General features: G+C 36.1%; 2 protein-coding genes across 2 annotated transcripts in view; one reads left to right on the top strand and one right to left on the bottom strand.

Moving 5' to 3' along the window:
- Positions 1 to 25,675, top strand: part of LOC113734562 (uncharacterized) — a 109,866-nt gene that overhangs the window by 79,558 nt on the left and 4,633 nt on the right. The gene's annotated exons all lie outside the window — the stretch shown is intronic.
- LOC140038051 (uncharacterized) lies at positions 6,748 to 8,712 on the bottom strand. Its single transcript, XM_072083228.1, has 6 exons — positions 8,567 to 8,712; positions 8,318 to 8,442; positions 8,151 to 8,229; positions 7,925 to 8,057; positions 7,650 to 7,810; positions 6,748 to 7,564 (listed from the first exon to the last, which is right to left on the bottom strand). Exons 2-6 carry the CDS (start codon positions 8,418 to 8,420, stop codon positions 6,961 to 6,963), a joined length of 1,080 nt encoding a protein of 359 aa, XP_071939329.1. The 5' UTR covers positions 8,421 to 8,442; positions 8,567 to 8,712; the 3' UTR covers positions 6,748 to 6,960.

The raw sequence follows: 25,675 nt of genomic DNA, 5'->3' as shown, positions 1-25,675 counted from the left end.
CAAGCTTCAAGCCAAAGAGATTCGAAGGCTTGCAGGTTCAGCCATCAAAGCTGATTCCATTTGGGATGGGAAGGAAATCTTGCCCTGGTTCTGGCCTAGCACAGTGGGTGGTGGGTTTGGCCTTGGGATCTCTAATTCAGAGTTTTGATTGGAAAAGAATTGATGAGGAGGAAATTGATCTGGTTGACGGGACAGGAGTGTCCATATCAAAAGCCAAGCCACAAGAAAAAATGTGTTTTAGAAATAAAAAATTGAAAAAGTGGTTTTAGGTGCCAACACGTGATCTCACGTGACTTATTTCCGATTGAAATTGAAAAGATTCCGTCAATTGTCCACTTTAGTGCAAAATTGAATAGATTGGGGACCAAAATTGATTTTTGAAATAGATTGGGGATAATTTCGTGCATACACTACGGATTGGGGACCAAAATTACAATTCTTCCTAAAAAATACAACATCCATTATATTGGGAAGTAAAATGAGATTACCCCCTAGTTCAGGGGGTAAACTATGACTGACCATTTAAAATTGCAAATGTGTATTAGTACATTCTTTTCTCAGACTAGCCACCTTGCATTCGATTTTTCCCTTACACTTACAATTTAGTACTGCGACATAAAGATAAAAAAATTTCACCACCACTAAAGCTATACTGAAAGAAAAATGGGATATCTTTACGCAATCAAAGATACTAATGTACTTTGGTCTTAAAAAATTCCCCTAAAAAAATTTCTCTCTCAATTATCCAGTCAAATCAACTCTACTGATCACATTTTCTCTGAAATGCACTGAATATACTCCTAACTCCTAAGTGCGGTGCATGGATTAAAATTTAGTAGTTTCTGGGAGAAACTTTTAAATCTTGAATTTTCCAAACCAAATGTTAGGTATCTTTATGGTTTGTCATCATTATCTCCAATTATGACTGGGATGCAAAACTCTACACATGTTTCATTTCTTTGGATAATGAAGTATGGAAACTCAGAATTATTGAGTTTTGTTTAGTATGCCAATAAGGCAACTACTGCAGGAGCGGATTTAAGGGGGGCTTTGGGGGCACAAGCCCCCACTGCCCCTCTTAAATTTCTATAATACTTCTATAATTTTGACATAATTTTAATGGTGTCTCCAGAACTTTTTTTAAAAAAAATTGTGAAAGATGGGTCACAAAATTTATATCATTTACTTTCCTCCTCTGGTCCCCATTTTTCCCCCAAGAGGGCTAAATACCAATTATATCAGTGATTACTTTGGTCCCCACTCCCCAAGTTTCCTTTACTCCTGTGGTCCCCATTTCACTTCACAACCCACGACTCCTCTTCTTCCACACCCAACTAACTACTCTTTCTTTTTATTACTTCATCCAATCATCATTAAGCATTTACTTCCTTTGTCCTCACTCCCCAATTTCCCTTTCCTCTTCTGGCTCTTAGTTGTTCCCACTCCCCAACATATGAGAGCCACTTTTTCTTCCATAACTAAAGTTTGTTACTCTTTCTCTTGATCACTTCATCCGATTTAGAGATTGCACCAGAATCAATTGATCTTCTGGGACCTGGGTCCGCCACTGATTTGCAACTCTTTTCACCAACTTTGGGAGACCATCAAAATCAGGTTCTAAATAATTACTTCTTATTATTATTATTTTAAATTTATTTGCAAATATATTTCTAGAGCATGAGACTATTACTGTTTTAGAGAAATTTGAAAATTGATTAGTTAATGTAATAACTAATAAATGGGTTATTTGATAAATATTTTAACTTGTGAAATGGTGATTTTATAGATTTATAATTTATTTTTTAGTTTCCTTGATTAGTTTCTTATTTGGAGTTAATGTAATGATGAATAGAGGGTCATTTGACATATTTTTTAACTTTTAAATTATTCTTGTATGGATCCTTTTGTCTAATTAACTTGATTAGGTTCATATAATGTGATTAATGATTTGATATAGTAATGAATAAATAAGTTGTGATTTGATATAGTAATGATATGTTGTGATTAATGATTTAATAAATAACTTTAACTTGTAAAATAGTTCTTGGATAGATTATTAGATTGTTTAGTTACTTATATTGAGAAAAATATACTTCGTGAAGTTGAAAATGAGGAAGTTGTAAACTGTTATCAAAATATGAAAACTCGTCGTGAACAATTGCAAATAGTTTACTTTGTTTTTAAAATAAAATTATTATTACATTAATAATTTTGAGTTTTTCTTTTTATGTTTTTAATGGAATATACATATCATTTGTACTTGTTAGTGAATTTATTTATTTTTTGCTCAAAAAATTAAAAAAAGAGTAGATAAAAAATTTTAGTGTTCTTTTTGCCCCCACTAAGATTTTTTTTTTTTTGGCTCCGCCACTGAACTACTATGTGTATGCCAAACAGAAATTTCAAGAAATCAACAAAACATCTAGCAAATCAATTTGTCTGGTGCTGTTATGCTACCAAATATTGTGATTATGCTTCATTTGAGACCTTGAAGAAGAAACCAAGGTCGTAACAAAATTGGTCAGTCTGAGCATTTAGCGAACATATAGTATGTCATCTATATAATAGATCAAATTATGACAGATGAGACTGAGAATAATGCAAGTTTGAAATGGAAGGCAAGGACCAGTGAGTATTTGGCTACATGGAGAGTATGTGGTCCAATATGGTTCAGTTGTCTGCCCATATCGTCCCATAACTTCATCTGTATGCCCGTTTGACGTATTAATTTGTCTTCCTTTGGCGCTCAACTCTTGTACGGAACAATGAAATGATCAAATGTTCCCCAAAATCAACCTCAGCCAAGGCTGGAAGCCTTAGAAAAACAAGGTACTTAAGTCACATTTGTATATATCTTGAAACTTGCTGTAACATTTGTATATATCTTGAAACTTGCTATAATTAGTAGGTTTTGGTTCAACAAATTCTTGAACACGACTTGATAATAAAAATAATAGAGCCATTTAACACAAAAAAAAAAATTAATAGAACAACAATGATTACGCGACTAAAGTGTATGCATATGAGACAAATATATCTAGTTCTATCATCTCACTGGGGAAGGGTTGGACTGGATAATAAAACGGAAGGGTGACAAGTAGGAGATTTTTGGTTTAAAACCTCTCACTTACTATAAAAGATACATTAAAAAGAATTCTAATAGGCCATATAATCACAAAAGAAAAGAAGAAAAAGAAAAAAGAAAAAACCAAATGACCCGAGTATATTAATGAAGATCGATGGAGGGAAGGGATGAAGGTGGAGGACCATAAAGAGAGGGGATTGAAGGAGGAAAGGTAGTAAACACTGACTGCGCGCTCTAAGGTGCGATGGTAAGCGAACACTATGACTTCTAGGAGGGTGTTAGGTAAAGGATAGGGAAGAGAAAAGGGGCGAGAGAAATAGGGGGAAATTTTTGACAATTTGGTCATGAGGATAAAGGAAAGAGGGACGTAAGGGTGATGATTGTCATTAGCTCAGTGGCCATCAGAGTAGTGTGGGTTCAAACCTCACCTACAGCACACAAAAAAAAAAAAAAAATCTAAGAGTAGTGCTATAGCACTCATTTGGTCTAATTAGATCTATATATCCACTAACCCCTAACACACAAGCCTCCTTAGGCTCCTCATCTCCTAGATTAGGATAGAGTAGGTTATACAATGTATCGTTGCTGGCAAAAAAATAAGTAAAGGTGATGATTTTCATTTTTACTTTTTATTTCCTTTTGTAAACATAATGGGGTGGGGGCATCGGAGTACTTTTGCACACCGAAGGGAGGTGTGTATAACATTAGAAATTAGAAGGGAGTTTCTTGAAATTGTTAAAATACTTTAAGGAGGTTTCTGAAATTATTCCTCAGTAGTCTAGTGCCAAACATGCATGGTTTTGTGGCAAAAGAAGCACAAAGCAACCAAAAAGATATAAATTTCTTGTGTCAAATTGTAAATGCGTATTAATATTAATATTTAACATTATGGTATTAGGGAAAACAGCCAGTAATAATGCCATATCACTCTTTCTACCCTTTTTAAAATGAGTCCACCCTTTGACTAGTAAAAGACATAATTACCATCATGTGGAAAGAAATATACTGCAAAAAATGGTGTTCTGGAAATATCATTTGTCGGGAAAATTGTATGGATATTTTAAAGAGTAAAAATAAGTATCAGCCGGCATGTGCGAATTTAACCCTCAATGGACCCACTTCTTTGCACGACGCTGAAACCAGCAATACGGTTGAAAGTTGAAACTAGAAGTGGCAAAATGGATTCATATCCACCAATCCATCCATATAAACCAACCTTAAATGGATTTGGATTATCCATATAAATTCAATGGTTTTAAATGGATAACCATTTAAATCCAATTATGTTGGTGGATTTAGATGGATTATCCATCTTATCCATATACATCCATTTAACTTAAAAAAATAGAAAACACATTTATAAAAATATGAGATAAAATCTTGTGGGACTATCTATTCTTTTCTTCATAACTTCCTCATATGTCAAAATAATTTTGTGGGACCACCTATTCTTTCCTTCATAACTTCCTCACATGCCAAGTTGCCAATAACATTAATTGCATTTTGTTTGCTTCTAGTTCCTAGACTTCTTCCATCCTTTTCAAAATTATAATTTAATATCTACTCTTGTTTTTTTTTTAATTAAACTCTCATGTAGTAATGATTGCAAACATTTATATTCTTAAGTAAAAAAAAGCGAGAATGCATCATGCAGTGTCAAAATAATTTTTATTTTTTTAATTCTTTTATTTATAAAAAGAATTTTTCTAACGAGTGTCCCCACAACATTGGTTAAGATATGTAAATGACACTTTTTTTTTTTTTTCCAAATTCTCATACTTGCAATCCCTCTCCCCTTATCACCCAATCCAACTATCCAAAAAAAAAAAAGACACCTAATTTACTAAGTAATATAAGGTAGCTTGTATATCAATGGTATAATAAGGAGTTTCATACATTTTTAGGTACTACGTGCACATGTAATGAAAATATTTTACTTGTCAAATAACATAAGATTTTTTATTAGAACTCCACTTTTATTCAAGACATCACTCTTGAACAGGAGTGCAAAAAATTGGAAACGTAAACTTCTTTTCACTGTAAAGCCGTATTCAATTCATTCAAAAGTTATAAAAATATAGCCAAGTTCTTAATTGTTCATTACTTTACAAAATGATATTTAAAGTAATGACGAAAGGTTAAATTGACCACAGCAGTTAAATTTTCTTGGAACTAAACTAATTTTATGAAGAACTGAAATAGAGTAGTAGTACAAGCATTTGTTATTACCAAAAGGTTTTAGGTGATTTAAGAATAGAACTTTGGGGATCTGTATTTTTTGAAAAAAAGCATTTGGATCTTAAATTTAGGATTTGGGAGAGTAAATGGATAAATGGATGGATCATGGTTTACACTATCCATTTAAATGACATCCATTTAGATCCATTTATTAAATGGTTTTAATTGGATTGGATCAATTTGATCCACTATCCATTTAACTAAAACCATTTATCAACCATATATCCATTTTGCCACTTCTAGTTGAAACCACCAACTTATTTGATTCCTTCTTCTTCATTACTACACGACACGAGACTATATATATATATATATATGGTAAGAAGAAAGTTTAAATGGGTTCGATTTCGATTATTACTTAAAAAAATCTAACAAAGAAAATAATTGGAAAAAAGTAATCTTGTTAGACAGTCAAGTATTGTTTTGCATAACTTAAAAAATAATATTGTCAATTTTTTAGAATTCTTTTCAACAACGTATTTGCAACAACCCAGAAAGAACTCATCTAAATTAAATTGTTTGAGATAATTTTCAAATTATAAAAACCAATAATAAGATGTTTCTTGACCTTTTTTTTTTGTGATTCACCATTAACTAAAACCCAACATTCATCCATCATTCTACAATTTACTTATCTGAACAATTGGTTCCTCTATTCTTTTGTCAAATTTCTGGCCCCCTAGTTGATAAAATCAATCAAATCCTTCAATTTGATAACCTGCGATATTAAAAATTTTGACAAGAGTTCTATCTTGATACCATTATTAATCTGACAAATTTTGGACTATTTTTATGGTCTAATCTTCACAATTTGACAATTCAAAACTAATCTTGCTGCCTTACTCGATCAACTGAATGCTTCTAAGCAAATTTTGTACTCTAACTCTGGCAGTGGAAGGTACTCAACACAAACCTCATAAGACACTCACTCATGACACCAATTATAGAACTCCAATTTTTATTGTATGAGTCTAATAATATTAACTTGCAGAGTTATAGAATAGAAGGAATCAAATAATCAAATAAAATAGATGTGATAGAAAAGAAATAATGAACACATGTCACACTAACAACTTCACTAAAATGTCAAACAAAGGAAGAACCCAATACCCTACTCGCTGAAGACTATTAGGCAAATATCCTTACAAGCTGTCTTTTTATAACGATACTTGAAAAATAAGAAATTACCATACAAATAATTACATAATAAATTACCCAGTAGGAAAACTACCAAAAACTTGACTCTAGTAAAACTTCTACATAATTTAATGGGCAACTTCTAAACTTAGTTTGATTTTGCTAGCAACGGACTGCACTTTGCAAGGATTACACTATACTAGGTGGTGAGACCCCGCGTTCGACGCGGGGTGCCCATATTAACTGAATTGGTTGTTATTTGTTGGTTTTGGTCGAAGTAATTTATGTTTGTAAAGATATTACGATAATTTGTAAGTAATATTAAGTTGTTGGTGATTGCAAAGATAGACAGAGAGGTGAAAATCACGTAGGCTCTAGTCTGTCACCGAAAGAACAAAATCACGTTGTTGTTTGAACAAAAACTTATGCATGCCTAACCAGTGTTTTTGCATTTCTAACAAAAGTAGATTTTTTGTCATCTCTTTGCTTGATTACGAAGTTCAATCAAGCTTTGGATGTTTTGTTGTCTTTGTCAGTTCTTCCTCAAGACTTCGTTTTACTGAAGATGAGGGACCTTTGTGGCTGCCTTGGTCTGCTGAGACAACAGATAAGGTTGATGTTGGAATGAGGCTCGGGGAAACTTCTTCAATAGAAGCAACATTTTCTGTGGTGCTATCTTTTAGAAAGGATGGTGGAGTTGCAACTAACTCTAATGACTGTGTTTCAGCAATTTGGTGAGTTTGTGGATGCTGTTCTGGTTCTTCTGGAATGAAAGTTGTGAGGAAAAATAGTGGAAGAAGATGCTTCTGAGAGGGAAGATATGATCTCATTTCACAGAGGAAATTCTGATTTTGCAATTTTTCATTAATTCTGCTAAAAGGCAACAATTCTCCCTGTAAAAAAATAATTGCTGTTGGTGATTTTGGTAGACAGTATTGATTGAAATTATATTTGTTTGTATAATTATAACAAAGTTGATATACTTGTAGATGCTTTTCATATATTTGAGTGGTGGTGAAATCAATGAGGGTCTCAGCATTTAGATCCTCTATTGTTGCATCAATGAAACCAGTGTCGTCATAAATGTGTGCCTGGAATCTAGCTCTGCAGCAGAGATGATTATTAGCATATGAGATAAAATATATGAAGTGTATAATAAGAAATTTTAGGAACTTAAAAATAAAGTTACTTTGGTTTGGGTTTTATATCTCTGAGTCCACAGAAATTGCAGTCAAATTCCATATCCATTGGTGCACCAGTGATTTTGTTGCAGCTGGTACATATCGCAGAGAAAAATCTCTGATTGCAGTTGATGATTCTGATTTTTCCTCTGATCCAAAAGTTCTTTATCTGATTCAAGCACAGTTATATAGATGTTAATATAATTGAATCAGCGATACTATAAGATAATAAAGTATGTAGTTGATAATGTAGAATATTGGTGGATATATGTTCTTGTTTTACCGGATTTGATGATGCAACAATCTGTCCAATCAAACGAACTTCAGTGTTGGCTGGCGCAACTGTTTTTTGTTTATCTTTCTCATACAGTCTTTCATTGATAACTCTGTGAATGTAGGAAATATTTTCCTGAGACCTATGACAGCAAAAATAAATGTTAATATTTATGTGGATAGTTAGAAAGAGAATTTTGAGTAAAAGAGGGTGATATTTGTACGTGAAAACATACCAGATTTTGAGAGACGCAATCTGATGTAGTGGTGGATCCAGGACAATTGTGCTATTTGGCCTAGTGCTAATGTCAATTCCTGATTTATTGTGCCAAGAAAATAAATGGAGTTATATTTATTTAAATTAAACGTAAATACAATCAGGTTGATCTTAATATATTTTTACCATGATAGGTGGTGACTCTAGGCCGTAGAATCAGAATTGGTGGATGAGTGTGGATTGCGTTAACAAGTTCAACACCCTCATAGTAAATATAAGGTTCCCACATTGTGAATATCAATGGTCTACATCTGTAAATTTCAATATATAGATGATAGAGTTAGGAGTAAATCATCAATAATCTGTTCATATATAAAATGCTCTATAACTATATCTATTTTCCAGTTTTCAAAGTTAAGATCATAAGATACTTACTCGGGATTGACAACTATGAATCTTTGAATTGTACGTGGTCCTCTTGCAGTACTAACCACTTCTTCTGGGAATGCATGGATTGCTATACACAGGACATCTAGTTGAACATGAAAATTTTGTGATTAGAAAATGTACAGTAAACTATCATATAGTATTTATTATTCATGAGTTTTTATACTGAATCTGTCTGCATCACTGTTCTTGTATTTGTCAAGACTCTAAAATCGAGTGATAGGAAAGCAGTTTGCTAGTTGTAGTGAGCCCGTTTTGCTGACTTTCCTGATGAAGGCAGCTTTAGTAAGTGTTAACTGGAGTGGAACAGAGCCAGTTTGGTTTCTTGGATCAGTAATTGGCACAACAGCAGCATTTGCAATGTAATAGGTCTCATAAAGTTGTAATTTGTCATGAACGTAATTGACATCTCTATTAAAAGCAATTGCTTGAATTGATTCATGCTGTCAAAACAAGAGAAAAAGCAATAAGTAAATGAGGAGATATGAATGGTTTCAAATTTTGTTTACAGTTTGGTTATTCAATGCTGTTGTTTTCTAATTGATAACCAAAGAAGTCTAACAATTGTCTAGAGAGTGATTTATTGGTATATATAAATTGATGTGTATCATTTAAATAACTAAATTTTAGTATTCTTAAATTTGAGTATTTTAAAATTGAGTTACAGAGAGTTTCTGTATTTGAATCACGTTTTTTTGTTTTGTTGGACAAGCAAGTAACTAAGTAAGTAGATGAAGTGTTTATCTGACCTGTTGATCTGCAAACATCAGTCTGATAAAGCAAGAACCTTGGTTCTTTCCTAGATAGATTGGTGATTTTTCCGTGAGAATTGCCTTGATCATCCAATCTGTTGACTCATGAGTCAAACTGCTAACAGGAATACATCTGTCATCCATAGCTACAATATACGAAACATATAAATTAGTGAACACAATTATTAGCAGTTATAATTGGCAATCATAAAACACAGGCATATTAGATATGATAAGCAAAGCAAAATGCGTTGTAAATAATGTAGATGCAACTTGATATAAATTAAGTATAAAGGACATGATAGATAGAGTACAAAAAATTGGTACTTAAGTAGCAGTTGCAGCTGCAAGTATTTCTTTATAAACAATGTTTCGTGTGCTACTGTCTGCCATGGATTCAAGCACAACTGGTGTTAGAAGTATCTTTAGTTTCTCTGCAGTTCTTGCCCTTGACATTGCAACATACAACTGGCCATGTGAAAAAATTGGTTCTTTTAAATATATTCCAACAAAATCAAGTGTCTGCCCCTGTAATTTGTTAATAGTCAATGCAAAACACAATGAAACAGGAAACTGAGTTCGCTTGAATGGTATTTGATAAAGTGGTAAATCTGGCCTTGTACTCTAAATGTATATATACCATTATTCCTTCTACTAAGATTTTTATCATAATGAACGCCAAGAGATGTAAAGGCAAACATGTTATTGTAACTCCTGATGCACAGTCTGAATTCTCTAGCTTCAAGAGTATTTGCTCTATAAAGCTGAACTAATTTTTCTGGCATTTGAGTTTCTGCTAAGTGAATTTCGCCTGCTGAACAACAGAATCTCGGTGGCTCCATGTAGAATCGCTTAGCACGACAAAAGATACAGTCTGGAACCTCTGGTAAAACACTTGGGTGAACTGGTATTTGTTCCAACAACGATATGCTTTTTCTTCTACGACGTGGACCTATACATTATGGAAAATAGGTGCTTCTAACTAATAGAGGAACGAGAAAAAGTATAAACAATCTTAGTCACACTCGTATACAGATAGTTATATATAAATCTATAATATATAGCTACCAGTTGCATGCTGCAGATTGTTGCTTGATGGTTGGTCTTCAGATACAACAGTTGACAGTAGAAGATGGCAAGATTGCAGAAGAGATCACAAGAAAGAAAAATGGATTTAAAAGAGAGGAAAGTTAATAGTTCCTAGTATATAAGAAGAGAAGAGAAATATAGTTCATAAATAATTCGTAAATCTACCTAGATCTACAGCTGAGGAATCATCGAAGATATTTGTTTGAAAAGCAGTCGAAGAAAGGATGTTTTCAGAGAGTACAGAATCAGTTGTTGAAAAAACTGGTAATAGAGGAAAAGAAATAAGCAGCAATAATTTGTGAGCTTTCATAAGAATTTGATAGTTAGTATAAAACAATTAAATTTGAAGGCTCAAGAGAATACTTTCATGAACAGCATCGTTTGTCAAGCTGAAATCCATGGCTGACTGATCAGAAAAGTTAAGAACAGGCACTTGAAAACATGTACAATTAGCTTTCAATAGAGCTGAAAGCGATACATCATTATGGATAGAAACATGAACAAGTGTATCATCTATCGGAGAAAAAGGTATAGCATGGGAAGTCTGGCTGTTTCTGTTTTCATATTCAATTTTACTCTGTTGTGTTCTTTGTTGTTTCTCAGCTGCTTTCTTAGCATATCTTTCTCGTCGACGCTGATTAGCTTGTATACGATGCTCATCTTCAGAAATAACTTTGCGCTTTCGGCCCATATCACAAAATGATTCTTGATAGCAAAAGTCACAGAAGCAACAGTGAATGTCATGGCAGAAGTTTTATAGTATAGATTATATAACAAGCGTAACAAACAAAAGCGATAGAAAGTGGAAAAAGATTAAAATGCGATCACAATGAACAATGAGAATAACAAATATGTTTAAATGAAATAAAAACAAGAGCAGAGAATGAAAACAAATGATATAGGTATGAGATTAATATGCAAGATTTAAATTAAAAAGAAATACAGTTACCTTGAAAGCGGCACAGGAAAACCTTCACAATCCGAATTAGACAGGAGACAACTGAGACAACTGATGAAAAAACAGATATGAAGGGCAAAATGTCAATATCCTAAAACGGTATACAAACGATAAGTAAATTTCGATACTTATAGTGTAAATACCAGCTCTAAGAAACAGAGGATACAATGGATATATACATTTTGTGTTCACTGTGACTATCTGTTTATATATCAGACCACAGAATACAACAGACGAAGAGAAACGCAAGGGAGAAGACATTCATGGAGAAGACAACAAAAACGAAAGAGTTCATTAGAAAGAAAAATCATCTGTCCTAAATCATGCACACATGAGACAACGAACATGAAAGACAGATGAACAAAAAGAACCAAAAGTAGAACTCACCAGCAAGACAAATGAGGGAAAAAGTAAAACGCAAGGAGAACAAAAGAACACGAAATATCTATGGTTTTCACAGGAGAAAGGAAGAGCAAAAGATAGAAGAAAGATCACGGAACACCGGTAGTTAGCATCACGAAGACAATGAAAGCCTCGCCAGATACACAAATTTAAAGGATAGAAAAACTCAAATAATACATTAAAAATGATGAATGGCCAACAACAAGATCGATGATGAGCAGACTTCACATGAACATTTAATGCAAATGAGATAGCTGAAATCCCAATTGCAGTATCAGCTAAGCAAAGAGCTGAAGACAGGTGGAAGTCCATGCAAAATAGACGCGCCATGCATGCATTGTATCCTGTCAACCACTGTAATATAAAAATGCACTTAGTTGCTAAAGAAACAGTGAAACACACACATGAACAAATGCGCAGATGGTTAAAAAATGGAGTAAAAATGATGGCAAACAAAAGCACAAAGAAAACACTCGGTCTAAAGCCATCGGCAGAATTGCGGGAACCAAAATGATCAGAACAAAAAAAAACACTTGGTTTGACGCCACCGATAGAATTGCGGGGAGCAAAATGATTAGACAAACATGACATCTTATTACTTTCAAAGCAGTAAAAGGACGAACACGTCCAAAATTGAATCGCAAATAACAAGATAACCAAGACAAAAGGACAAGATAGTCCAAAAGAAAGTTAGCAAATGAAAATGAACAGCGGAAGAATTGTCCTCATGCAACTCGGCAGCTCCCAAAAGACCATGAAGGACAAAATGAGCAATGAAATCACAATATAACCGACACAATCAATTGGGATGCACTGTTCATCGCCCTTCCATGCTTTATGTAAAGTAGGGATAGAGATAGAGATAGAGATATATGGCTATTCACAGGCAGATGAGATGAGTAGTGTTTGAGAAATTGTTTTATATCTCCTTACAAGTTTAGAAAGGTTTCATATCTATCTTTATAAAAATTAGATTTCCCTTCCCCTCTTAAATTTTGAAAATCCTTTTATATTCCTTTGAATACCAGAATTTTTCATTTATATCATAGTATGTATTAAACTTGCCCCAATTTTTTTACAAAAGGGAGAAATGCAGTTTTGAACCTTGATGTTTGGCCTATATGCGAAATTGGTTTCTAATGTTTTGATCACAACAAATTTAGTCCCCAAAATTTTGATTTTATGCAAATTTAGGATAATTTGATGGAAATTCAAAAATTCTAATGGTCAAAATTAATTTGCCATTAGTCATTTTGATTTTACATTTGTTGTCCCCGTTGTTTGGAGATTGAATCATTATTATCTATTAAGTTTCAAATAGTGGTACGTGGGATTTTAGACTAAATTACTTTAATTCTAGGTACGCCCGTAAGATTTAATTCCACAATTGCCTTACGTATTAGAGGAGCTCTATTCTAACCAAATAACGCACTACCAGGGTTATTTCGGATTAGCCCGCGTATCCCCCTGACACGAACCCAATCATGTCAGTTGTCACTATATCAAGGCAATTAAACAATTACGAATTTAATGTCCTAATTGACAATAGATTACCAAATTAACTAATTATCCGGATCCAAGACAATCAATTAATTAAATAACCATAAGTACTGAAATAAAAAAATATGCGAATACCAATAAGTAAAAGAAAAAAATTAAATTAAATCGATCTCACAATCTTTAGGAGAATCAAATCCTCCGTTGTTCCTTGACTAGACAAAGGAATTTAACTCACTCCTTGTCTACTCCTACCGAAAAGAAAAGAAAAGCAACTAAAGATGGAAGGAAAAGTCAAAGGCTAAGCTTCTCTTCCTGACATGCGTAGGGCGTAAAAACTAAAAAAAAGAAGCCAAAAGAGAAAAGTTCCAAAAGCTAAAGGAGTCCTAATCCTCTGCAACTCCAAATCCTATCAAAAGTCCTACTCTACTTTTCTATTTTGTGGCGGCTTCAATGCCTCCCGAAAACTTCGGCCTTTTCGGTTCCTTTTCCTTTCTTGCTGTTTTTGGCCAAATTACCAAAATGGGATCGCATCTCCTCGTTTCAAAAATGCTCTTGAATGCCTTTTATTTGAATTCTTTCCCGATAACTGCCAAATTGGCCTTGGTTGTGGTATTTTCATTCTACTCCCTGAAATAAATACAAATTACGAAAAGTGAGTAGAATCTAATAATTAATTCACATCGGGTTAGGCAATAGAGAAAATTAATAATAAAATAAATGATAAAATTGCAATCTATCAATTCCCTCCACGCCTAAATCATGCTTGTCCTCAAGTATGAGAACAACAAACAAAACACCAATATTTGATAATGGCCATTGCTCCATCTACCAAATTGCCAAGATACCAAGAAAAATATATATCAAGCATCAGTGATCAAAACCTAATAAACATCACTCCGGTTAGCTTCTAAACCACAAACTCCTCTAATTTCAGGTTAACTAATTTAAGAAAAAGGAATGGTCGCTCAACATTAGTAGCAAATGGTCCAACTATTAACCAAAATCTCAACATTAAATTCATAATTCGGCAAGCTGACTTATATCACACACTAACACAACCGTCACTCTCTTTTTTTCATATTTTTCTATTTTTTTTCAATAGTAACACAGGACTTAATCTCTAGCCATTGAAACCTTTTGACGCGAACTCCGATATTTGCCAGATGAAAGAGTCCGGTTACTCAGCTCCTATAGCCACGTGACGACGCATTCATAGCAATTACTACTTTTTAACGCGAGAATCGACACTTTTGATGAAGATCCCCAGTTAGTCGGTACTAAAGACTAGCGGAGTACAGTCAACTCTTATTCACAGCCAAATAACATAAAAACTCAAAATAACACAAAAATCGAAAGAAAATTTACATAAACTAGCCTCATTTTCAAACATGAAGAACTAAGGTTAATAACTGGACCAATTCACATGAAAATGCCAATAATCATTCCCTATACCTAGGAAAGTTAACCAGAAATTACAAAAGTCACACAACCTTCGATATTTACCAAAGAGATATTCTTAGACTCAACCACGTCCGCTTGATACACTTTCATTATTAAAATTTTGGCAATAGCAGAAATAGAGGCAACAATCCAACATCAAATCTTGGCATGCACATACGAGCTAATCACTAAAAAGAAAGGAAGAAAATGAACGAGAGATGGGCTAATAACAAACTAAAAATAAAGGGGAAGAAAAAAAATCTAAAAACTAAAAAATAGAAAAACTAGCACAACTGTCCCCCCCCCACACCTAGATCTTACATTGTTCTCAATGGAGGAAATAAAGAAATTAAAACAAAGAGGACAATGAAACTTCCCTCTCGAGTGGCTAAGGGGTAGGCAGGAACGGCTGAGGGGAACCGATGTGGTGAGACATCAATTCAACCAGCAAATGCAAAACTCTCTATTGTTTGATGGTCGAAGAAGGTGGGACTGGCACGAACTGCTGGTGTGTGTGCGTGAGAGCGGCAATGGTTAAGGTAGCAATGGGGTTATCTTCCTTTGTTGGAGGAAGACTAGGAATGTAGTGGTGGCCGTGGGTGGCGTGCGGCAGAGAGCTCAGAGCGAGAGAGAGACAGTGGGCGGCGCGGATGGGACGAGGAAGGTAGCACGGCGTGTGAGCGCTTGAGCGACGGCGGCTTCAGAAGCTAGGCGACTACAAGGAAGATGCGCAAAGCAGCGGTCGTGCGCTTGGTGCGCCTGTGGTGGGCGATGGAACTACGGTGGAGAGAGGGAGGTGCGCGAGGGGGCGGCATGCTTGCTAGGGGAAACGGCAGCGGCGGTCTCTGAGAGGAAGGAGAGAGGCGGCGAGTTGCGATGGTGGAGATGGAGTGAAGTGCATGGGGAAGAGGGATGGCGGTTGACGAGCGAGATGGAGGAGATGGTGGCGTGCGAAGGAGCCTCGGTCGACACAGAGGAGAACAGGGAAGAAGAAAGAAAGAAGAAAGAAAAAGAAAGAAAGAAAGAAAGAAAAAAAAGAAAAGAAAGAAGAGGGAAGAAAGAAAAAGAAAAAGAAAAGAAAATAGTATTTGTGTGTGTGTGTTTTTTTTGTTGCTTTTCCATTTTATTTTTTTCTCTTTTTAGAATTTTTTTACGGGAAGACTCTCTCTTTTTTTTAGTTAATTACTAAAAAAAAGTTTTTTTTGAAATTTTTTTATATATAACTTCTTTTTTTTATTATTATTATTGACAAAATTTATTTTTGAGATTCAAAAGTAGAGATTAACAGAAAATCAATAATCGTTCTTGACCTTTTTTGAATACTTAGCTTTCTCGCAAACGTGACGTGGACATGTGAAGAAGGCACGGAATGAGGAGCTCTGCAGGTGACTTGACACGGGCACGTCATGAGGACAAAAACCCTTTCTGACCATGAGCTCTTCATAGGACTTGACGTGGGCACGGCAAGGGGACAAGAACCCCTTTTTACTAAGCATTAGGAAATCGCAATGTGCCACGTGCCCAGTTGACGCGGACGCGTTATGTCAGATAGATACCTACGAATCATGAAAAACGAAAATTGAAACCAGAAATCAGTCAAACTCAAGAAAAACATATTTAAACTAACAAACAAAATCGAACAAACAATTAAAAGAAATTGGATTGCCTCCCAATGAGCGCCTTTCTTTAATGTCTTTGGCTAGACATTATCATGTTTTGTTCATGGAGGATAAAATCTTGTAGCTCGTCTTAATGCTTCATCCTCTATATAGTCCTGATAGCCCTCGTAAATAGAGTAATTCTTAGGCACACGAGTTAAGGGCTTCCATGGACTAATAAATGGCGCCAAACAAGTCAACGATAATTTATACTCTCCATTCACTCCCCCCTCACGTGCATTTATTGGTCCAAGATATCTTGTCATCGCTACTTTTAATTTATTCCTGTCGTGAAATTCAAAATTTTCTGGTATAATAAAATCAATTTCATTAACAAGAATTAAAGAATAAAAATCAGGAGAATATTGATTAAAGACTGGAGGAGATGTCACCACATTTGGAGATTGTACACTGGATTCATTCACTTGGACGAATTGATATTGGGGTTTCATTTCTTACACTTTAGTTTCCTTTTCAACTGCATCTTTAGATCCGTTTTCTTGAAACTCTTGCAGTTCCATGTCATTTGGCCGGATAATTACACTCTCATCTTCTTCAAGGTTGATGTTGGTCTGTGAAGGCAATTCTTCATACATGTGAGAAGCTAATTGCGTTATCTTGGATGCCAATAGATGCACTTGATCCGCCAGGTTACTAATGCTCGCTTGTGTCTCCTGATGAAATCGATATTATTAGTAGCGAATAATTCAATCATTTCCTGAAGAGACATACCTGACATGAATGATAGTTGTTGAGACTCTTGTTGTTGAGAACCCATTGGCCTGGTTGCATAATTAAAATTGGAATCATCCCACCATTCTTGATCATATCCGTTTGAATAAGGGTCATACCATGTTTGATATTGAGGTGAAAAATCTCCAAAAGTATCAATTGGAGCACTTAGGTTATCTTGAAATGCAGGGCATATGTCGGTTGAATAACCTGAAACAAAATAAGTTCTACAATTTGCAACAGCCCATTGATCATTAGGAAAAACACGAGTCTCATAACCTCATTCAAGAATAAAGTCCAATCTATCATCAAAATACGGAATGTTAGTAGCCATAAATTGCATAAAAAAATAGACAAATAAATAAAAAAAATGAAAACAAGATGAACTCAAAAATAAATAAATTAATCTGACACCAGTCCCCGGCAACGGCGCCAAAAATTGACAGGTTGTCGGCCTGTGCAATAATAAAACCTACTCAACTAAAGTTAATTTTGGTAAATAGTGGCGAGTAGGGTCGAATCCACAGGGATTGAGAGTAATTGTTTCTTTTCAAATTCACAGTAACAAAGGGGGTGTTTTTGTGTAGAATGTGACAATTAAAGAAATTCAAATAAAAATATAAAAATAAATAACTAACTAAAAATTAAATGATAATTCACTAAACTTAGAGTAACGATAATTGAAGGTCTAAAACATTTAAAATAAGAAAATAATTAAAAATAAAATAAAATAGGCAACTAGAAATCAAAGGGCAATTCGCTAAAAACAAGGTAATAATAATTAAAGATCTAACCAAGAAATAACTTCAGCAATGGTTCACCTAATTGATCATCGAAACAAAGGCAATTCCAATTATTCACTAATAAATAGGTTATAACTGCCAAACAAGCGATGACAGTCAACCCCTCCTTACTGTATCGGTGATTAAGGTACGCCCATTAACCACTACTCTAATTGAAAAATAATCCTAGGTACGCCCGTAAGATTTAATTTCTCAATTACCTTACGTATTAGAGGAGCCCTATTCTAACCGAATAACGCACTGCCAGGGTTATTTCGGATTAGCCCGCGTATCCCCTTGACACAAACCCAATCATGTCAGTTGTCACTATATCAAGGCAATTAAACAATTACGGATTTAATGCCCTAATTGACAATTGATTACCAAATTAACTAATTATCCGGATCCAAGACAATCAATTAATTAAATAACCATAAGTACTGAAATTAAAGAATATGCAAATACCAATAAATAAAAGAAAAAGATAAAATTAAATCGATCTCACAATCTTTAGGCGAATCAAAACCTCCGTAGTTCCTTGACTAGACAAAGGGATTTAACTCATCCCTTGTCTACTCCTACCAAAAAAAAAAGAAAAGCAACTAAAGATGAAAGGAAAAGTCAAAGGCTAAGCTTCCTCTCCTGACATGAGTAGGGCGTAAGAACTAAAAAAAAAGAAGCCAAAAGAGAAAAGTTCCAAAAGCTAAAGGAGTCCTAATCCTTTGCAACTCCAAATCCTATCAAAAGTCCTACTCTACTTTTATATTGTGCGGCGGCTTCAATGCCTCCCGAAGACTTCGGCCTTTTCGGTTCCTTTTCCTTTCTTGCTGTTTTCAGCCAAATTACCAAAATGGGATCGCATCTCCTCATTTCAAAAATGCCCCAAAATGCCTTTTATTTGAATTCTTTCCCGATGACTGCCAAATTGGCCTTGGTTGTGGTATTTTCGTTCTACTCCTTAAAATAAATGCAAATTACGAAAAGTGAGTAGAATCTAATAATTAATTCACATCGGGTTAGATAATACAGGAAATTAATAATAAAATAAATGATAAAATTGCAACCTATCACTAGTGGTAGAGATACAACACTTGATTTATTGCCACAACAGCCTCAAAAAAATTTTGATGAGGTCATCCAAGCGGTGGAAGAATCACATGACCCAAGTGGTAATGTGATTAGAGTTTGATTGGGTGATAGAATGCATTTTGTTGGTGTATTTGCGGATACAATGTAAGATTTAGGTGTGGGAAGTATAATATAGTGGTATCGTTTTATTGAATTTTTTGTTAAAATTTGCAAAATTTCTTTTAGTTTTGTTATTTTTATGTGTATTTAACAGTTATAACCTATTTATAATGAATAAATGAAATAATTGTTGCATCGATGAATAGTTGTATGAACCATTTCCATTGCTAAGGTTTTAAATGATAATGGGTCAAGTATGATATGGTTGGGTATAAGGCTATCTTTTTAGTGAATATTTGATATTTTGTGACTTTTGAAATTTTTGGTTAACTTTTCTAGGTTTTGCAAATATTTTTCTAGCATTTTTCATGTAAATTGGTTCAGTTATTAATCTTAGTTCCTCATGTTTAGGAAATAAATTTAGCTAGTGGTCTCTAATTTATTTTTGGTGCTTAATTGTGAAAAGTAGTTGGTTATACACTGCTAGTTATCGCTACCTAGTAACCGAAAGTATTCACCGCAAGTGTGAACTTCCACGTCAATTAGTGGCGATAGCTATGAGTGTGTGGTCTTTAAACGATGAGAGTTGAATAACCGAGTTCCTTCATTTGGTAGATATCGAAATTCGCATCAAAAGACTTGAATGACTAAGGACTAAGCATTTCCCCTGAGAAAAAAAATCAAGTGTAGAGGACACATTACAAAAAACAAAGAAAAAATGAAAAAGCGCATATGAATGGAAGTACGTGAATGATTACGTTACCTTGTTGATACATGAGTTTTAATATTGAGATTTTGCTTATTAGTTGAACCATTTGCTGACGAATGCTAGTTGAATATTTTATATCCACAGATTAGTAAATTAGAAATTGCAAGAGTCATTGGTTTTAAAAACTAATCAGAGAAATATTTCTTTGAACTTAGTTACTAATACTTGTGTAATGGCTGAGCTGGAGTTTAGTTATCTGACGTCAGGAAGTTAGTTGAAAGAAATATTCCAAATAACAGATTGCATGATCGGTTACTTGATCGAGCATGTGAGTCATTTCATATTGCATGCGTAGTTATATTGTTAGAATACCAGAAACTAGTATAAAGCAGAGGAGGAAGATAAGAGATGTAGTTTTTGAATGAACATTTCTCATTATCCGTCTAATCTATCCTAGACTTCCTCTGCTCTCTTTTCTATCTTTCTCTGTATCTGCATTTCTCTTAATTTCTGCCTTGAATTCGTTCCTGATTGTACTAGACCAATACAATTGGTATCAGAGCTTGCGGTCCTTGGATCTGCAAGCTCAGCTACCGAATCTGTAGCTGACTATGGCGGAGGGTACCAGAATGAAAGGCTTCGAAGAACAACTGAAGAAGCAGGATTCACGGATCCAGAGCATCCTTGAAGCCAATGCAGCTGAAAGACTAGCACTGGAAGAGAAATTGGCAACAAATCATTCTGATATGAAGGCACTCTTGGAAGCGAACTCAGCTGAGATGAAAAATTTCATGATTTCCATGAATGCTCAATACACCGCTTTTGTGAGAAGCTTGCAAAGCGACCGAGGGATCTTAGGAATTTCACCAGATAATACGGAGAGGCAACCTGTCCAAAGGCCTCAGAGAAACTTGGAGTTGGGGCTGCCCAATCAAGGAGAGAGGAATTTCCTACCTGTAGGGACTCCTAAGGTGGAATTTCCCAAATTTGATGGCTCTAACCCCAGAGAGTGGGTTAGGAGATGTGAGAAGTTTTTCCGTTTATGTCGCATTCCAGATTCGCAGCAAATGGATTTAGTGGAATTGCATCTGGATGGGAAAGCTAGTATCTGGTATCAAGGTTTCAAGATGGACATGGGGGAGTTACGGTGGGACAGATTCAGCCAAGAGTTTTGTAGTAGATTTGGGAATTTAGGGGAGGATGATGTTATAGAGGAGTTTAACAAGCTTCATCAAACTTCCACAGTAATCGCCTACCAAGAAAAGTTTGAAGAGCTGCGAGCTGCCGTGATGCTCAAGGTCCCTGGTCTTACTGAATCATATTACATCTCCAGTTTCCTAAGTGGACTAAAGGAGGAGATTAAGTCTGTGGTCAAGATCCACAAACCTGCAACCTTGCAATCTGCGTTTGAGAAGGCGAGATGGCAGGAGCATTATTTACAAGTTATGGCTAAGCAACCTAGGATGGCTACAAAACCAACTCCAGTTACGGACACAATACAGAGGAAGCCTGCACATCAGGTGTTTGATAGCAGCAACAGCAAACCTACTTTCCAAGGCTCTAGGAGGATTACCCCCACTGAGTTCCAGTACAGGAAGGATCACAACTTATGTTACAAATGTGGAGAGAAGTTCTCCCCTGGGCATGTTTGCAGGAATAAGGGAATTCATCTGCTGCTAGCGGATGAGGGCGAGGCTCAAGTAGAGGAAGTAGCAGATGAAGAGGATGAGGTCATTGAGTATCAAGGCAACAAGTATGGTAGGGATATTACACTATCCCTCCACTCAGTTTCTGGCCAATTGTCTTCCAGTACCATTAAGATGTTGGGATATTATGGTGATCAAGAGGTATCGATCCTGCTGGATGGAGGTAGCACCCATTGCTTCATTAAGCCAACTATTGCTCAACTCTACCCTGAAGCTGTTGAGAATCATAAACCTTTTAGAGTCAGAATTGCTGATGGGAAAGAATTAGTTTGTGAGCAATGGATTCCTGGTATGAAGTGGACGATGCAAGGCCATCATTTCACTCACAATGTGTATGTACTAGACTTGGAACCATACGACCTGATTTTGGGGGTTGACTGGATGAAGTGTTATAGCCCCATGACTTTTGACTTTCAAAAGTTGTCACTATCATTTGAGAAGGAGGGTGAAATGGTGTTACTACAAGGGGATTCCCACTCTGCCAAGGTGTTGATGAAGCAAGGAGTATCAGCCCAGAAGTATTGCAGAAACAAAATCAGAACAGCCTTGCAACACTCTTGCATGATACGAGTACAAAACTCACAGGTAACTACTGTGCCCAAAACACTCACTCAATTACTTGCTCAATATGATGACATATTTGCTGCACCTACAACTTTACCACCCAACCGTAGCTTCAATCATCAAATACCTTTGAAACCTGATGCTAAACCTTTCAAGATTAGGCCCTATAGGTATCCCCACAGGCAAAAAACCGAAATAGAAAGGCAAGTCAAGGAAATGTTGGCCACTGGTATCATCCAAACCAGCCATAGTCCTTTTGCATCCCCAGCCTTACTAGTTAAAAAGAAGGATGGCACTTGGAGGTTATGCATTGACTATAGACAACTTAACAGCCTCACTATCAAAGACAAGTTTCCCATCCCAATCATTGATGACCTCCTTGATGAACTGCAGGGTGCCAAAATTTTTTCAAAAATTGATTTGAGGTCAGGGTACCATCAGATAAGAATGCACCCATCTGATATCCAAAAAACAGCTTTCAGAACCCACTCTGCCCTCTATGAATACTTAGTAATGCCATTTGGCCTCACTAATGCACCAGCCACCTTCCAGGCTCTAATGAACTTGGTATTTGAACCTTTTATTCGAAAATTTGTGCTAGTGTTCTTTGATGACATTCTAGTTTACAGGCCGGATTTTGACTCCCATCTCAAACACCTCTCCCTTGTTCTTGACACCCTCAGAAATCACTCCTTATATGCAAAAATGTCTAAGTGTTCATTTGGGCAAGATAGAGTAGAGTACTTGGGACATATAGTTACTGGTGAGGGAGTCTCTGCTGATCCTGCAAAAATAGAAGCTATGCTGTCCTGGCCATCTCCTACCACTGTTAAAGGTTTAAGGGATTTTTTGGGACTGACAGGTTACTACAGGAGATTTGTGAAGGGATATGGGAAGATAGCTAAACCTTTAACTAATCTGCTAAAGAAGGATGGCTTTGGGTGGGATGAACAAGCTGAGCAAGCTTTCCAAGAACTCAAACATGCTATGACTCAAGCTCCTATACTAGCACTACCTGATTTCTTTGGAACATTTGTATTGGAAACCGATGCTAGCCAAAAAACCATTGGAGCAGTTTTGATGCAGCAAGGTAGGCCTATTGCTTTCATGAGTCAGGCACTTGGTCCCAAAAACCAAACACTGTCCATATATGAAAAGGAATTATTGTCATTGATTACTGCAGTAGGGAAATGGAGACACTACTTGCTAGGAACTCACTTCATAATCAAAACTGATCATGAAAGTTTGAAATACTTACTGGAACAAAAAATCACTACACCTCTCCAGCAAAAATGGTTAGCAATGCTGATGGGACTAGACTATGAGATCCAATATAAAAGGGGTAAGGATAACTTGGTGGCTGATGCTCTATCTAGAAGGATGGAAGGAAGGGATGAAGGGTCAGGTGGTGAGGAGGTGCAGGTCCATGCCATAACCACAGCAAAGCCATTATGGTTAGCAAAGGTCTCTGGCAGTTATAATGGGGATGAGAAGGCCAAGGAACTACTGACTGCACTGGCGGTGGACAAATCTAGTGTGCAAGATTACACATACCAACAGGGGATTATCAGGTATATGGGAAGAATGTACATTGGGAGTAACTCAGAGTTAAGGTCTCAGCTCATCAGTTGCATGCATGATTCTGCAATTGGAGGGCACTCGGGGAACCAAGGAACATACCAGAGAATGAAGAACTACTTCTACTGGCCGGGCATGAAAAAGGATGTGGAGTCTTACGTACAGTCTTGTGACATTTTCAAGAGGAGTAAAGTGGAGCATTGCCCCTACCCAGGATTGTTGCAGCCATTGTCAATTCCTGAGCAAGCATGGCAGGAAATTTCTATGGATTTTATTGAAGGACTACCCAAATCACATGGTCATGATGTCATTTTTGTGGTGGTAGACAGATTTACAAAATATGCTCACTTCACCTCCATGACTTCTCACTACACTGCTAAGAGTGTGGCTCAGCAACCAGGCCATTGGAAAAGGTGTTTACCTGCAGCTGAATGGTGGTACAACACTAACTTCCACTCCAGTTTGCAGATGACTCCGTTCCAAGCTTTATATGGCTACAAACCATCCCAATTGAGTTTGAACACAGCTGACACTCAGGTTGCTGCTGTGGAGGATTGGATAAAGGAAAGGGTAAACTAGAATACATTGCTCAGGGAAAACTTATTGCAGGCTCAGAACCGAATGAAGCAGTTTGCAGATAAACATAGAATAGATTAGGTCCTTCGCTGAGGGTGATTGGGTGTATCTCAAGTTGCAGCCGTATAGACAGACTACGGTAGCACTAAGGAGGAACTTGAAGCTGGCAGCCAAGTATTATGGTCCATATCAGGTGGAAAAGAGGATTGGGTCAGTTGCTTATAGGCTCAAGCTTCCACAGGGTGCTGCTATTCACCCTGTTTTCCATGTTTCACTCTTGAAACCAATGTCTAAGGGAGCTCCTATCAGCACTGAATTGCCACGGATATCGGAGGAAGGGCTCTACACTACTGCTCCCACTGCAGTCCTAGACAGAAGAATGTTAGACAGGGCTGGTCAGCAGGTGGAGCAGGTCTTAATTTGTTGGAAGAACATGAATGAGGAGGATGCTACCTGGGAGGATTTGACTGTTATACAAAGCCAATTTCCATCCTTCAATCCTAGAGACTAGGATTGTTTGAAGGGAGGGCAACTGTAATGGCTGAGCTGGAGTTTAGTTATCTGACGTCAGGAAGTTAGTTGAAAGAAATATTCCAAATAACAAATTGCATGATCGGTTACTTGATCGAGCATGTGAGTCATTTCATATTGCATGCGTAGTTATATTGTTAGAATACCAGAAACTAGTATAAAGCAGAGGAGGAAGATAAGAGATGTAGTTTTTGAATGAACATTTCTCATTATCCGTCTAATCTATCCTAGACTTCCTCTGCTCTCTTTTCTATCTTTCTCTGTATCTGCATTTCTCTTAATTTCTGCCTTGAATTCGTTCCTGATTGTACTAGACCAGTACAACTTGACGTGTGTTTTAATTGTATTTTAGCAATGGACGATTTGGGCGAGCCATTGGTTGAGCTCAGTTGCCTAGTTGGTTGTTCTTATGCTTGAGAACAAGTATGATTTTGGTGTACAAAGAATTGTTAGAATGTATTTTGTTGGTGTCTTTGTGGATTTTTTCCCCTTGATTTTAGCCAAATATCATTTTAACCGGTGGATTCTACTCATATTAAGTAATTGGCACTAATTTTAGGAATTTGGTAAGAAATGGAGTAAAAAGTGGTTTAATGAAGATTTTTTGCCAATTCCTTGTGACCGCACCTAAAGTTAGCCTACAAGTTCGGAGAAGTCGGAAATTACGCGCATGGTGATTTCCTAGTTTAAGTTGAAGACCTAAGGAGCGTGTTTCCAAGTTGTATTGTGAACCGACAATGAATTGCCTTACGTTAATTTAGGAAATATTTCTTTCATAGGAAATTAGAAGTATTAGTAGTACTAATAGTTAGGAAAGTAACGTGAGGAGGAGGGACTTTGCTTTAGCGACTTTAAGTGTTCGTCTTGGTCCCCAGAGAGGGATACTACTGACTACTGAGTCTTGGCGTCAAGACCAAAAAGGGAGAGCTATT

Source organism: Coffea arabica, chromosome 3c (assembly GCF_036785885.1).
Source record: "Coffea arabica cultivar ET-39 chromosome 3c, Coffea Arabica ET-39 HiFi, whole genome shotgun sequence".
Taxonomy (NCBI): Eukaryota; Viridiplantae; Streptophyta; class Magnoliopsida; order Gentianales; family Rubiaceae; genus Coffea; species Coffea arabica.
This window is presented reverse-complemented; position numbering and strand designations above follow the sequence as displayed.

What these genes read in the sequence shown, in the direction of transcription:
- LOC140038051 (XM_072083228.1), bottom strand. Translation starts at nt 8,420, where the DNA reads ATGTGGGAACCTTATATTTACTATGAGGGTGTTGAACTTGTTAACGCA. An exon ending in TAGAGTCACCACCTATCATG is followed by an intron (nt 8,230 to 8,317) that starts GTAAAAATATAT and finishes ACAATAAATCAG; the next exon opens with GAATTGACATTAGCACTAGG. An exon ending in GATATAAAACCCAAACCAAA is followed by an intron (nt 7,565 to 7,649) that starts GTAACTTTATTT and finishes TCTCTGCTGCAG; the next exon opens with AGCTAGATTCCAGGCACACA.